The sequence below is a fragment of the Hydra vulgaris genome, chromosome 10 (assembly GCF_038396675.1).
Source record: "Hydra vulgaris chromosome 10, alternate assembly HydraT2T_AEP".
Lineage (NCBI taxonomy): Eukaryota > Metazoa > Cnidaria > Hydrozoa > Anthoathecata > Hydridae > Hydra > Hydra vulgaris.
In genome coordinates this window covers 43,718,937-43,735,188 of record NC_088929.1, presented here as the reverse complement: position 1 = coordinate 43,735,188, position 16,252 = coordinate 43,718,937, and the positions used below count along the sequence as shown (strand labels likewise).

General features: G+C 28.2%; 2 protein-coding genes across 2 annotated transcripts; one reads left to right on the top strand and one right to left on the bottom strand.

Annotated features, from left to right (window-relative positions):
- Nucleotides 1–685: 685 nt before the first annotated feature.
- Nucleotides 686–2,433, bottom strand: LOC124816987 (uncharacterized). Its single transcript, XM_065808091.1, has 4 exons — nt 1,745–2,433; nt 1,324–1,616; nt 1,017–1,229; nt 686–917 (listed from the first exon to the last, which is right to left on the bottom strand). Exons 1-4 carry the CDS (start codon nt 2,186–2,188, stop codon nt 779–781), a joined length of 1,089 nt encoding a protein of 362 aa, XP_065664163.1. The 5' UTR covers nt 2,189–2,433; the 3' UTR covers nt 686–778.
- Nucleotides 2,434–14,942: 12,509 nt separating this feature from the next.
- Nucleotides 14,943–15,645, top strand: LOC136086371 (zinc finger MYM-type protein 5-like). Its single transcript, XM_065808667.1, has 2 exons — nt 14,943–14,967; nt 15,113–15,645. The coding sequence occupies exons 1-2, from the start codon at nt 14,943–14,945 to the stop codon at nt 15,643–15,645; spliced, it is 558 nt and encodes a 185-aa protein (XP_065664739.1).
- The last annotated feature ends 607 nt before the right edge of the window (nt 15,646–16,252 follow it).

Genomic DNA, 16,252 nt, shown 5'->3' with positions numbered 1-16,252 from the left:
TTACCCCACCAATAACTTGTATTGTATTCTATTGAATAAACAATTATGTGAATTTGCGAAGAATTCCTAATAAATAAAATCAAAATAATGTGAATAATAAATAAAAGCAAGGCACCTGATCAAGTGGCATATTGAACAACCGTTGGTCAATAACATTGTCACATAACTTGGCAAACTTGGGATCTGCACTATGGTTGTTAAATTTTGCTAGAGATAAATCTAGTGTCTTTAGTGATCGCATTTCAATGTTATCGTTAATTTGATTTGACATTCCTTGACTTGTTATGTTGCAAAACAGGCATGAGTGTCTACCTAAAGTAATAGAACAAGTTTGTGTTAAGAAAGCAAAATAAATCATGTTGCATGTATCTGGCCCAGATGAGTTTTTTTAAAGAAATCTGTATTAAATATGTACTTACCATTTGCACCAGTTATTCCATAAATTGCACACAAGAACTCATAATCACCGAATACAAATACACGAATCTGCTTTTCTCTAAAATTGAACAGAATTAAATTATTATACATTTTTTTAAAAATAAACTGTAATCTATCATAATCCTGACAATTGTGGTAAGAAACCAAGAGTTGATGATTTTGTTTATGTCAAATATTGTTTGGATGTTTTTGAATTTTAGTGTGCTTGGATAATTGAATTATTTTGTTGTTTATAATATGTTTTTACTTCCAGATCATTTTTTGCAAAAAATCGATTTCTGATGTAAATCTTGTCAATGAAATTTTCAAATTTGTGGTATAATCTTTTGCCTCAAATATATTAAATATTTGTTTTGGCATTAGGCTTTTCCACATTTGCTACTTGATAAAACATTTTGAACGAATCACCTCCATAGTCACCTCCTATTTTTATATGGATTTCGTTGTCTTTAATCTTGATGTATAATAAGAGGTTGTTGCTAAAATTATAACAAAAAAAATTAATTTTTGTTTTTATAGTATTGCATTTAATTTATTGTAGTATGTTAAAGTATTTTTTTAAAAAGATTTGTTTGTACCTATCTAGTCTATCTAGTACATTTGTTATATGTCCTTGTAGATTTTCAATATATGCACATGGCAATTCCTTGATTTCATAAGAACAGTTTGAATCTTTTTTTTCAACCATAAATGGAGCGTTTTTAACAATAAGATCATCACATGACCATTTCTTAGCCACATTTCTTTGTTTTGCATTAGAAGCACAAATTACATTGTTGTTTTTCAACCACCTAAAATGATAATGTTTTTTTATTATCAATAACTATTAAAAGTATCGAATTTGTCTTTTCAATATTTCTATATAATAATTGCAATCTTGTGTACCTAGATAATATTTTCATGTTGACATAAGTACTGCTCATGTTTGCTTTTAAACTGATCATTTCTTCAGCAGATATTTTGGCTTTTGAAATATTTGATTTGCTCAGAATATTTTCTTTTTCATTTTCATTAAAAGAATTCAAAAGAGTAGCAGTTTGCTTGATTGTAGAACTAATGCTTTCTCCACATGTTTTGCTCATATTATGTTTTAGATGTAATTGTCGTCTGCGAATTGTGCGTAAACATACATCTGAGCTTTCTTTGTAGGCTCTTGGTGTTGATGTGAAGCATAAGGGCTAAAATGTTGTGTAATTTATTTAAAATATTCAAAAAATCATACTATAGTTTTCTTTTATAAAATAAGGAGCATTTTTGTTTTGTTATAGTAATTTTACAGTCTCTTTTTTTGTAAAGATAGTCTTACCCTTGGTCCTCCTGTCGGAAATTCAATTACATTGGATTTTGTTTGAGACATTTTTTGTTTTATTACATGCAGAGCAGCATCTTCAATATTTCTTGGTATAACACTAGTTGATATATCTGAAAAGTTTATTTGTGAAGTTGATGACGATGATATTGATAATGTTGTTGAACTTGATATTGGAGTTGTCTGACAAGTTTTTTGATGTTTCTTTCGTTCTGACAGTTGTTTGACTTTATACAATCTACCACAACCTGGCTTGCATACTTCTTGCAAATTTTCTAACAATTCAATGACATTGGTTGATGAAATTAACCCATCACTTGGAATTGAAAAGGAACATTTAGGGCATTTTGTTTTTGTTATTAGTTTGCCAATTATAAGTGGTAATAGACATGGTGCACAGAATGAATGAAGACAGTTTTTTATAATAATTGGTTTATGCATAATTTCGTTGCAAATAGTACACACACAAAGATGCACATGAGGGTTTAAAGTGAAGTTAATATCTTGCAGTTTAAGATTAAATTTTGTTTGAGGTAAAAGTTTAGATTGTATGTTATTTATTTTGTGTCTAGTCCAAATATTTTCACTATAACTAATACTTAAAGGTCTTCCACTTATCTTTTTCTTTTTTTTTCTTCCTTTGTTGGCTTTGAAGCAAACACATTCAGTTACATTGCAATTTTCAGGCCAAGATCGTAATTTTAATTCAGTGTTTGAACCTTTTTTCAATATTTCTTAATATTGAAAAGCATCTATAACACATTTTTTGAGGATGCTTATTTGGGTGGTCCTTATCGATTCGGATAAAAAAACAAAATTCTATTCTGACAATATGTTTTGTTAAAAGAACACTATCATTATCTAGACTTTCTCCACATATTCTGCATAATGTTTTTAGTTTTGTTTCATGTGACATTTTTATGTGTTTTTTTATTGCTAAAATATAAGATTTGATGTACAAAATTTTTAAACTTAAAAAAGTAACCGGACTCTGATTTTTTTTTTATTATAAAGTTAAAACCATCTTTTTTTAAAATATATATATCTTTAAAGCATAAAAATTCTAATAAATGCTTAATTATTAAGTTTTAGTAGTAAGGATGACCATAATAAAATTTTCGACTTTCCTGCGTATTTTATCTCATAAAAATTAATAAATTAAGTATTTCAAATACGATATGTTTTCCTTGGCCACACGTTTTATCAGTTTATAGTTTATATCTGATTTATACATCTTCGAAGCATTGATATGACCTTTTTTATTAGGTTACGGTGAAAGACCATTACAAAAAAAAATCAAAATTACTGTGATGTTGTTGTTTTTAAAGTAACGCATGCGCATAATAAATGTCCACAAATGCTTAAAATTAAACCACCGTGAAAGAGATTCTAACGATCGAAATTTTAACCAAATTAACTAAAAATATACTTTTAAGTTGTTTCTATCGCCCATATTCTGGCGTAATTAAATGTTTTAACAATTATTTAATCACAACAATTATAAAAAAAACTGACCAAAAAATCAAACTAAACTATTTAATTGGTGATTTCAACTTAAATTCTTTTGAATACCACATCAATTACACCATGAAAATGTAAAATGTTTTATAACAATTTATTTAAAAATAGAATGTTTCCATTAATAGATAAACCAACTAGAATTACCTAAAAAAAACAGCTTCGCTAATTATTAACATCATATAACAAACGATATTTTTTATGAATCTCTAAAAAAGGTATCATTAAAAGCGACATCTCCGATCATTTCTCTATTTCCTTCTCTATAAATTTAGAACCAAAGGAAATACCAATTAACAAACAAATCTTTTTTAAACGTATTTACAACGAAGCAAATATCATCGTTTTGGCAGCAACTGTCATTGCTTCATTGGAAAAATATAAACACTTCATCCGACGTTAACTTCACTTACAACCAACTCCTAAAATTTTTTTTATGAAATATATGATGCTAACTTTCCAAAGTGTAAAATAAATCTAAAACCGAAAAATGTAAAATTGCCATGGATTACGAACAGTCCAAGAAAATCTTCGAAAGTCAAACAAAAATTATACAATAAATATTTAAAAGCTAAGACAATTGAAAGTAAAACCGTCTACAAAAATTATGCGAAAGTTTTTGAAAGACTTAGAAAGAATCTAAAAAAAAAATTCTATTATAGTTTACTTAAGCCAAACGAAAATCATTCCAAACGCACATGACAAATTCTAAAAGAAATTACTGGTAACACTAAATCTAAATCATTCGCTTTAAAAAATGGCATTAAAATTAATGATGAAATCATATATGATTCTCGTGAAATAGCAATTAAGCTAAACAAATTTTTTGTCTCAGTTGGACCTAATTTAGCAAAAAAAATTCCAAATATAAAAAATAAGATTGATATCTTGTCTTAAGCGGCAACTAATCTTGATCCTTTTGAATTATCACTTGAGGAATATGAAACTGCTTTTAGTATGCTAAAACCAAACAAAACGAGTGGTTTTGATGATATAAATAGCAAAATAATTAAAAATTCAAACGAAGTTATTAAAGGCATTCTCTTTAAGATTTTTTCATCTTCAATAAGACAAGAAGTTTTCCTGATCAGTTTAAAATAGCAAAAGTTACACCGATATTCAAAGGAGGAGATCTAACAAATGTTACTAACTATTGCCCTATATGTGTTCTTCCAGTTTTTTGGAAAATTCTAGGAAGAATTATGTATAACAGAATTTACAAACATTTTACTGACAACCGTTTGTTATATAACCATCAGTATGGATTTAAAAAAAATAACTCTACAAAACCCGTGATTCTCCAGTTAATACGTAGTATCACTGAATCGTTTAAAAATTCTGAGTATGCCTTAGGCATCTTCATTGACTTATCCAAAGCCTTTTATACCATGGACCGTAAAATTTTTTTTCAAAAACTAAAACAATACGGAATAACTTGGAAATGTCCTTAAATGGTTAAAATGTTATTTAAATAATCGCAAATAATTTGTATTCGTTGGCGCTCCTTCACCAATGAACCTGCTATAGATTACCTGCGGTGTTCCACAAGGATCAATTCTCGGACCTCTTCTTTTTCTCATATATATTAACGATCTTCATAAGGTATCCAGAATAAAGACAATAATGTTCGCCAATTATCAAAACCTATTTTTAACACATAATAACATCCCTACACTGTTTCAACTTATGTATATAGAATTAAACAAGATTTCTTATTGGTTCAAATCATTAAAAAAAACTAATTGGATTTTCTTTCATCCACTTTAAAAAAAAAAAAAATTAATTCCTAACAAAATGCCATCCCTTTTCATTGGTTATGTTGAAATAAACAGAGTATATGTTACAAAGTTTTTAGGTGTTTATATTGAAAATAACCTACTTAAAATTCACATTGAAAATTTATGCAACAAAACTTCAAAAAGTATAGAGTTTTATATAAGGTAAGAAGGTTTTAGTATAAGAAAATTCTAACTCAATTATATTTATCTTTTATTCACAGCCATACTATGCGTATATTGCATGGGCTAGTACCAATAAAAGCAAACTTGAACCTCTTCATCGTCATCAGAAGCACATAGCACATTTAATAAATTTTTTAAATTAATAAATTTGTGAACGTTTTACACATGCAAAACCTCTATTAAGAAAAATGAATGCACTAAATATATATCAACTTAATATTTTTAATGTACTATGCTTTATGTTTTTATGTAAAATCAATTCTTAGCCGGTTTCATTTCAAAATATGTATTTGTCAAAAGATAAAAAAATACAATTAAATATTTCTACAAATTAATATTGGAATTCTTTATTATCTATATCAATTCATGATCCTTCAGTTTTTATTTAATATTTTTAACACTCTTCTGTTATGAAAAAAGTTTCAAAATCTGCCATTTTGAAACTTTTTTCATTCTAATATTATTAATATTAGTACCAATATTTTGGCATTCTTTATTTATCTAAGTATTTATTTATCTCTTTTAATTCAACCATTCTCTACTTCGTACTAAATGTTTGTTGTCGCTGTCATTATTCACTAAATTTTTGTTGCTGCTGATATTGTCCTTATTTATGAAAGTCTCTTTTTATTATGATTGTTATCATTTTGTTACTATTATTACTATTATTATTATTGCTATCATTGTTATTATTATTTAGATTGTAATTTATTGAAATTTAAAGTTTACAAATCTCATTGTGATCACAAGTTTCGACAAATTTTATGGTGCAGCGCGCAACTGTAGGCAAAATTGTTTGCAAAAATAACTTCTGCCACAAGTTTTTAAGTTTCATAAAGTCAATAGAGATTTAAACCATGTTCGTGCTGACAATATAACGCGTTTTATTTTAACCATGGTTTCTACTTTAAATCAATAAAACGATGTGGAAAGGATGTTTTATATTAACATGAACATTTTAAATCAACAAAACAACCTCACCGTATTTCTTTATTATTGTTTTGTATAATTTTTAACGATAAAAACTTAATACGCGTTTAAAATAAAACATTTTTAACAAATAGATGATTTATACATATTAATACAAACGCAGGGGCGAAGCTCCGCATTATCATCTATATCAATCATGCGGGTTCCCGGGTTTTAGGAACCCGAACTTGAGCAAAATCCTTACTTAAACGCCCTCAGCTCCTAGCCTAAGAGCATTTATTGTATTCCATTAATCCCTTAAACAAAATTTGATACCGGGCCCATCTAAAGCAAGCTACACCACTTTACATGTGCAATCGGCTATATGCTTTAAACGATTATTAATTTATTATTTGGAATGTTTTGAACAGAAAGTTTAGGGATTTTTTTAGAAGAAAGGTTTTTCATCTGTTTAATTAACATTAGTCATTTCAAAAACATGTTAAAGGTTTCGTAATTTAAAAAAAGAAAAATGAATGTATTACTCACTTTCTCCAACTAACTTCTCGTCTGCTTTGTCACGTTTGATTACTAGTTAAGTTTTACCGTTGTGTTTATGCAAAAAAAAAACGTTCTGTTCAGAAAAATTTTACAGCAGTAGTTGCGTAGGAAGTGTTCGAATTTTTAAGGCAGGTTCTAAATTAAAAGTTTTATCCGTTGTTTAAATTAACAGTGAAATTAACTTTTTTTTTTAAATATATGTAACTTAGAACCTGTCGCGGATAAGCTCGATATGACTATATGTCGAGGATAAGATCGATATAACTATTTTATTAACTCACTAATGGGCTAGGGAGGGTTATACTTTTTTGAGTATGAGATCACATTATCAGATTTTTCACGCACGGTGAAGTAAGCGATTATAACTAAACAAAAAATACTTAATTTTAGTTATTTAAAAATTTTCGAGGATGGCGCCGGCATCAACAACCAAAGTTGTAAGAAATATTAAACTTCAATAACTTGACACCTGTATTTGCACGCTTCTATTGTAAAATATAAATTTATTTGTTTTATTTATTCTTCTAATAACCCAATTTACAGGTAAAAAAAACAAGCAAAGTGTATAAAACTAATAGTTTATACCATTAGTCTGAAGTTTGTACCATTTGTCAAAAGTTATGACCATACAAAGTTTACATTCCCGCCCCTCGTTTTTAGGGGTCTGAAAATTGGCATGGTCATAACTTTTGTAATTTTCAATAATTTTTTAGGAAATTTAAAATCTGTCGATAAATTTTAATTTAGTTTACAATAGTAAAGTTGAAAATCCTACTACATTAGTGCCCTCACGTTTGGGCAGGGGTGTTAGCATTTTAGGTTTTTTTTGTGCCCAGGCCTCCGCCATCCCAAATATTTGCAAAGTCTCATTTGGCATAGGTACAAACAATACACTTATTTTTAAAATTATTATTTTTCTTTTCATACAAAAAATAAACTTAATTAAAATTAACTAAATTAATTGACTTGTGGCAAAACTAGTTATTGAATATTGTATTGTCATCAAGCAAGAGTATGTATGCAAAATTTGAAGAAAATCTATAATTAGGATATGGCTCAAAAATCGATTCAAGATTTGATATTAACAGAGACGAGGAGTTAATAAAAGCATTGGGTAAAAAAAAACACTTTTATTAAGGAACAGCGCATAAAAATTTTTATTAGTTCAGAATTTTAATGAGCCAAAAAAGCTAAGAAAAATAACAAAGTTTTATTTTCCTAATTAAACAAATACAAAAATGCAGTTATAAATTAAAAAAATGACGTGTACTTCGTTTTAGAAACATGTATATATTTTTACGTTTCATCCAGAAAATTGTTATTAAAAAAAAATTATAAAGTCTTACTTTCAGTTTAAAATAAATAGTCCTTAGAGTTTTTAAATAGTCCTTAGAGATTTTAATTCTTCAATCATTAATACATAAATTATCTAAAACACATAAAGCTACGTAACTTGTAATAAACAAATGTTTACTTTTTTTTTTTTAGAGGAATATAAGTTTGAAGTTTTTGTTATATTTTTGTTACCATTTTATTGAGTTATGTCGTATTTCATTCAATATTTTTGATATAGTTAAACTTGTAACTGTTTCCAATTGTTATTCGTACAGCACATGGCGCCGGAATTAACAATTAAAATTTTAAGTAAAGTTTCAAAATTGCATGCTTAGTTTGTCCCAATATAAAAGGAATATCTATTCGAGATTGTGAAATAAACAACTTCAGCGTAAATAATGTTAATTAGTAAAACTTAAAAAAGTACAACTAAAATTTCATTAAAATGTTTAAATCCTCCTCAAGCAAAAATCAGCAAAATATTATCCAGACGCTAAAATATTTTTAAATTGTATTAACTTCACCGAGCTGGAAGCAACTCTAGAGTCGCTGCTGTTTTATGATATTTCATTGTATGGAACGCCTGAAGCTATTCAATTCTAAACGGATTAACTGTCGATAAAAATTAAATTCTATGCTTTAAGGTGGTCAACCCCATTTCAAACGAATTTCTTTAATAATTATTATTTTAAAATTAGTCTACTTATGTTGTATTTTACTAGTAAGAAGCATTAAAAAAAAAAAAAAGAGTAAAAACTTGCCTCAGTTATTCAACATTTCTTCTGTTTTAGCATGTTGTTTAGAAAAAGGATTTTTCAAATACCCATTTTTAATGCCCTTTGGTATTTCAGCTATTTATATGTTAACTTAGGTACCCTAGCAGTTTTATCCATTTTACTGGTATATTTCCAAAGTTATACCCATTTCCATAATAGTTTCTAATTTTACCAGGTAGGTCTTGTTGGGTGATGACAAAAATCAAAACTTATAATCAAGCAAAAATATTTATTTTGCTACCAGTCCTCTTCCAATGTAATTTGAACCAATTGAGAAAATTTCAAAGAAAAAGAATATACCTTTACTAACTGGTTCTATTTCTGCTTATTTATCCAAAAATCATATTTTTTAATTCCTCTCAGCTTCTGGCTCCTTATTTGCTTTTGTTGGTAGATATATACTTTGCTTTTGATATATGCAACACTTCTTCAAACATTATTTACTTCTTGAAAACCATAATTGAATGGATTAATAGTAGAAATCAATAAAAATTTAAAGACCTTTTACCAATATATATATATATATATATATATATATATATATATATATATATATATATATATATATATATATATATATATATATATATATATATATATATCCTTAGGACAACTTTTCCAAATAACACCATTTGAGCTTTCATTACCTTTCTGTATTTTACTGCAAAGACACTTTTTCAGTAAATCTTGATTATATATAACTCATTAGCCATTCACAAAATTTTACAACTTTGTGAATGGCTAATGAAAGGCCTAATTTTGTTTTGTATTTAAATAAGTTTGTTAGTTTAAAAATGTCACAAACAGAATTTGATGTTGGACAAAACTTGGTGGCATATTTATAAATGCTGTTAAAGTACAAAGAGATTTATAACATTTTCTATGTTCTCTAAAAGCCACAATAGCATTAGAATTTACAGCAGCAACAGGTTTTCCAAGAGAGGTTAAAAATGGTTTAAGGCTTGAAAGACATGTATCAAACTTTGCCAAGAACTTACACATATGACATGATAATTGTAACTCATACGAGAACACTTTTTTTTTTGTAAATTATCTTTTAGTAATAACTTTCCACCATTTAATGAACAACATTCACTACATTTACAACCATTAAACATTGTCTTTACAACTTTAAAGTTTATAGTTGTTATAGTTTATAGTTTATTGTAATTATCCTCTGTAATTTATCCTTTAAGTTTTTTTTCTACACTACGAAACTCAGCATTATCTTCCAATTTTTTTGACTTGCACTTCCTTTTTTGTTTAAAGCAGAGGTTTGATTAAAACTGTTTATACTTTAATTGGTAACATATTGGTTTTCTCTAAATACTTTTTTTTATATATATATTTGGTAAATCTTAGCGTTTTAATCAAAAATATTTTACTTTTATATTAATTTATCATGGATAAATGAACATATAACTTAAAAAGTTTACACTGCTGTGTTTATTAGACCAATTTATGTACAAATTTGACAAATGTAAGTACTCTAATTTTGTTCTACAATGATTGAAATAAATGAAAATCAATTTTTATAAAATCTCGAAAAAAAAATTTTTTAATACGTTTTGAATTGGGGTTGACCACCTTAGAGACGAAATCCCATTGTAATTAAAAAACTATATTTTTATAATGTTTGAAGTTTGTTATAAATAATAATAACCTTAAATAATGATAACAACAATAATAATAATTATAATAAACTCCAACTCACTGGCTAAAAACTATAAAAAGAATAAAACAATAGTAATTATATAGTAACTGATCAAAACTTATAAAATTTAGAATAAATGAGAATATATATGTATGTATCTTTTTATTCTTTATTAAAAATGTTTAAAAAAAAAAAAGAACGTTATTTACAGTATTAGTTCATATACCAAATACATCTTGCATGGTTATATTGAATTATAAAACTCAAACTGTTCTATAGGGGAAATAAATTTTGGGAGTTTTAATAAATCTCTCCATGACCTCGTCTGGTTTTCCAGTTCGTAAAGTTTCCTCAAGTAACTCAATGCAACAATGAGTGGCTCTTAACAGCTTAAGTTTAGTGGGGTTTTTTTCCTTCATACCAGGTATTCGATTTTTTAAAGATTCCATTGCGCAATTAATTAAATGTACCCGATTTCGCTCTCTTCTCGCATTTGCATCCAATCTTTTATTATGATATTCTGGTTTATCAGGGGAACTTTCAGAGTTACTTTCAATGTTCATAATGTTATGGTAAGAGAAATAATAAAATGTAAAAGCCAGCATAAAAAGTTGTCTAGAGAAACACGATTTACAAGTTTATAATAAAATATTACGCCAAACATACTTTCTTACATCATAAAGACATACAACACTCGTCTTAAACATTTTTAAGCAAAAAATTTAATGATTAACTAACTAAAAGACCATTTTAATTTTATTAAAACAGTCCTTCAATTAGTTGGTTTTACGGTTGAATAAAATAAAGCAATTGCTCTTTCTATTCACGCAATCCATTGAGTTAAACGTGTTAAAGAGATAGCTTAGAGATTGTGGATAGACCGGTTATTTAAGAAACTCAACAATTAAGGAAACTCTATCCTCCATTACGGATTCAAAAGTTTCAGTGTGCGTTTTTTTCCGTAAAAATAATACAGTTTTTCGAAAAACAATTATTTTTTAAATAAATTTTAAACCTTTAAATTTTTTTGCGCGTATGCGCGCGTTAAAGGTGACGTACGAGTACAAAGAATTTTTTTTTTTAAGTTTTAGAGCCTTCAAGACAAACACATTATCTTGATATATTACTCTACTTGATATTTAAAAAAAACTGGTTTTTAAAGGATGTTGATACATAAAGAAAAATAACTGTATTTTATTACATTTATTTTATTAATTACATTACAATTAATTTAATAATTTCATCTGGTAACAGTTTTCCTCGATAGCTCTTATGTTTTCTAAAAGATATGCTTGATACTTTTGGATCTGATCTTACTAGAAGGTAGTGCATCTGATTCATCATTGTGTTTAACCTTGATATTTTTGCAGTGTGCTTAAGTCTAGAATTTCTTATCTGTTTATTTAAACTCTCCGATGCGTCTTCGAATAAACCCCAATTGGCAAAGGTAACTTATATGATATAGAAGAACTATGCAGTAGCAGTTTATGTACAGTAGGAGGCATAACATACCAATTGTACAAAATCACTATACGTTTAGCTGTTTTAGTGCAGTATAAATCTTATTCATTGACATTAATAGGATATCCACAAGATATGGTTATGAGAATATTATGCAATTTTTCAATTATATCGCAATCAACTTTCGTAATTTCAGAAAAAACTTCACTATTTTTAAATGCTCTTCTGGCAGTATTGCCGTCATTGGTATTTCCAGACCCAGCTTTAGGCATGTCATCATATAGGCTTAACCGTATTCTAAGAAGTACCTAAATTTAAAAGTCTACAGATAATTTTTCCTCAATTGTTTTGCCTTATACTGTTTAGTTTCAATTTTAAAACTCAAATGAAGAATAAATTCCAAGCATTTTATCCAGCAATGCTCAGTTTTCACTTTTAATTAATCAATATTGTTCATTTCGTTGGGTTTAGCATTGCACACATTGCAAGATTGACTGGTTTTTGTCTCTGTAAGTGCGTTAACTACTTTATTATCAAACATTGTAAGATCAACTCTATAGCTGATATTAAAGTACACCTTTCTTCCTGCAATATCAATAACTTTGCAAAACGTCTTACAGCTATTTATTTGATTTTTTAGATCTGATTCTTCTTGTCTGGATAAAATTGGGCTCTCTTTTTTATACTGTAGATGAAGAGGTCTACAAAAGTGACAACTTGAAGGATTTCCATTTTTCCAAATTTCGCCATATAAAAAGCAATAGAGCCACAAAAGCTGTACTAAAAAGATTTTCTTCACTTTTAAGTTCTATACTTGTGTTGCTTGTCTCGTATTTCTGTTTATAAATACTTTGGCTTGATGCTCCATCAAAACCAATCTTTCCATATAAATTTCAAATATTTTGTTATCTTGACCACAATTAGGCATATCAATCATTTCAGTTATTCTACTCACAGTGTGATGAAACATGCTTTGAAGACTACACTTTGCAGAAATTTCAGAAAAGTGTATATTCTCAGGATAGCATTTCAATTTTTCCACGAAAATATTGTGGTAGGATAAATATGTACATTGTGTAGGATAAATATGTACATTGTGTACAAGAGCTGAGTTTTTGATCATTTGATACTGTTTATCGCTGAGATCAGTGTTCATTTTTAACGCAAGAGCTTCCTCTATACTCTACTAATGGGAAATGTTTTACCCAAAGCTTCATCAACTTTTTTTATTTCTAAGACATTAGAAATATTGTTTTTTAAAACATAAGCTTTTTTTTTCTCCAGTAGCATTTGCACTTTTTGCAGAAGCTTAAAATGGAGCTTCATGATGTTCAGTGGCTAGTTCTGTTTTTTTTTTCTTTTGCTTTGCTCTCCAAGAACACTCCATTGTTTATGGGGCCTTCCAGAACCAAAATGGCTATTTTTATTGTTCGTAAGATTTTTTTGAGACCAAAGATTTTTTTTTTGTATAAATGTATCATAATTTCGTCCACATTGTTTTAGTTTTTTCTTCCCCTTTGAAATAAATATAACTAAAGCAACCTTCACTTTATTTAAGTTTTCTTTGCGAATTTCTTCAGTATTTTTTACTTCATTAAGTAAATCCTTCCTTAATCCTAATTTATCCACTCCTAATTCACGTATATTTGGAATAAGATCTAATCTTTTCATTGTTATTGTTTTTAAGAACCATCAAGATAATAAAACTAATATATCAGAAACATTTTAAATTACATTATATATTTTTTTACTTTACAATGTTTAAAATTTTATCTTGTTATGGATTTACAAGGCCCTAGACAACTTTTTTTGATGTTTGAGGTAAGCCACTTAAAACCCAAAAACTTATAAAGTTTACACCGCCCTCAAATTGAGGGGGTTGTAAACTTTATAAAGTCATAAAAACCGATCAACACGAGGTTATTGAATCAAATTTAAAATTTGTCAATGAATATAAATTAAGTTTAAGATTGAAAAAAAAAATTCAAATTTGACTTTTTGCCCTCCTATTTGGGGCTAGGGGGCTAACGCTTTGGGGTTTTTGTTGTTCCCAGTCTCCAATCACCGAAATTTTTTGCATAGCATCCTCATTCCTCATATATATGAACATACTCAAATATGGAGTTTTCTTTATGTTTCAAAGTTGCTTAGCTCAAACATCAAAAAAAGTTGTCTACGGCCTTGCTTTAACAATTGTCACATTGTTACATCCTGTCAGTGGCGGATCAAGGAAAGGGGGGGGGGGCTAGGGGCTATAGCCCCGGGCCCCACAATTTTAGGGGCCCCGATTCAAAGTAAATAATTTTTTATTAACTCTGAAAATTAAATCTTTTATTAACTTAAAAGAGCCAAAGTTAAATTTACTAAATTGTCTGAAAACAAAAGCACAAAAATAAAATAACTGTCAACAAAAACGTTGCATTATATATTTTTCCCAGTCTTTGACAACGAAGAAGCGCAACTACTTCTACAAAAAAAAAAATTACTATATTGGTAGCAGCGCCTTATAGCAATAATTGAATGTAACATTTGTACAAATTGCTACTAAAACAATTCCCTTCGGAAAATTATTAATGACTTGAATAATTATATATAATTATTGAAAATTGAATAACTATTGAAAATGCATTAACGATTGCAATTCTACAATTCTTTTGTACTTCCGCACGAAAGAGTTCTTGTGTGAATGCATTTATTAGCTGAAGCGCTAAATTCGTGAAAGAGAAAAAAAGAACAGTTTAACACTTTCCAGGTTATACAGTTATAATTAAAATGCTAAGAAAATATGAAAGTGGAGCTTCTAAAAGAAGATTGAAGAAAGAGAGAGAGAGGAAATGGTAGCTAAACTTCCGAAAATGACAAATTTTTTTTCATCAAACCTAACTAATATGCAATGTCCACAAACTGTAGATAATAATAAAAACAATGAAAGAAAAGATGAAAACAATAACACGGAAAATGAGGTACCCTGCTAAGGTCCTTCAAATGGAATTCAATAAGTTAAAATTGTTGAATCTACAATGCATAATAATGAGCTTGACTCAGGTACTCCAAATTTTACTATCTTTAATGACACCTCGAACATCTGCTAAACAAACAATTTACTTTTTAGGCAGTTAATATTTTTATTCTATAAATTGTCACTTATTATTTTTTTATTAGGCTTATTTATCATGATTTTTTTTCCTAGATACCATTCTACGCGAAGACCCTGCTTTATGGCCATTACAATTAAAGGAAAATGAACATATGAAGTATTTAAACAGGGTGTATGCTTTTTTTCAAAATCAAGACTCTAATTTCGAATCTTCGAAGCGGATGTTCAAAAACCAGCACAGATATTATTCGGTTAAATATTTTCAAAAAGTGATGAATAATGGCGAAAAGTGTGACCGAAAATGGTTAATGTTTTCTGAATTACCTGGATGTGTATTTTGTTATGTTTGCAAGTTGTTTTCAACCGATTACGACAACGTATTTGTCAAAAGTGGCTTTTACAATTGGAAAAAAGCTAAACAAACTATTTTCGGCCACAAAAACAGCAAGGAACATGTTCAATGTATGATTAAGTGGATAGAATTCATAAAACAAAATACTCATGTTGATGAATATATGGTAAGCCAGATTAAAAGTGAATTTAATTATTGGTTTCTCCTAAATAGAATAGTAGCGGTTATTCGTTCTTTAGCCGAAAGAGGTTTAGCATTTCGAGGCCATTTATGAAGTTATAGGATCGTCAAATAGCGAAAATTACTTAGGCATGTTAGAACTGTTGACTCAATTTGATCCAGTTTTAAGCAACACATTGACACTTTTGCAAATAAAGGCAAAGGTAATGTAAATTATTTGTCTAAAACTATTTGTGAAGAGCTAATTGATATTATGTCTCAAAAGGTTTGAACGCACATTATTACCGAAATAAAAAAAGCAAAATACTGGGGAATTATCGTAAATTCGACTCCTGATATTTCTCACGTGGATCAACTTTCTGTGATATTTCGTTATTATCTAAATGGCCACGTGTATGAACGATTTTTTTGTTTTCTACAAATTAAAAGCCACGACGGTAAATCTTTGATTACTGACATTTTAGATCTACTGGAAAGATATGATATTGATATAACCAATTGTCGGGGACAGGCATACGATAATGCAAGCAATATGTCTGGTAAATATTCTGGATTACAAGCACGTTTAAAAGAGCCGAGTGAATTAGCTTTTTATATCCCCTGCGCTGGACATTCTTTAAATTTATTAGGGCAGTGCAGCGTCAGTGAGTGAATCAATTCTAACAACTATTTTGGCGTTCTCCAGAGTTTGTATTCATTTT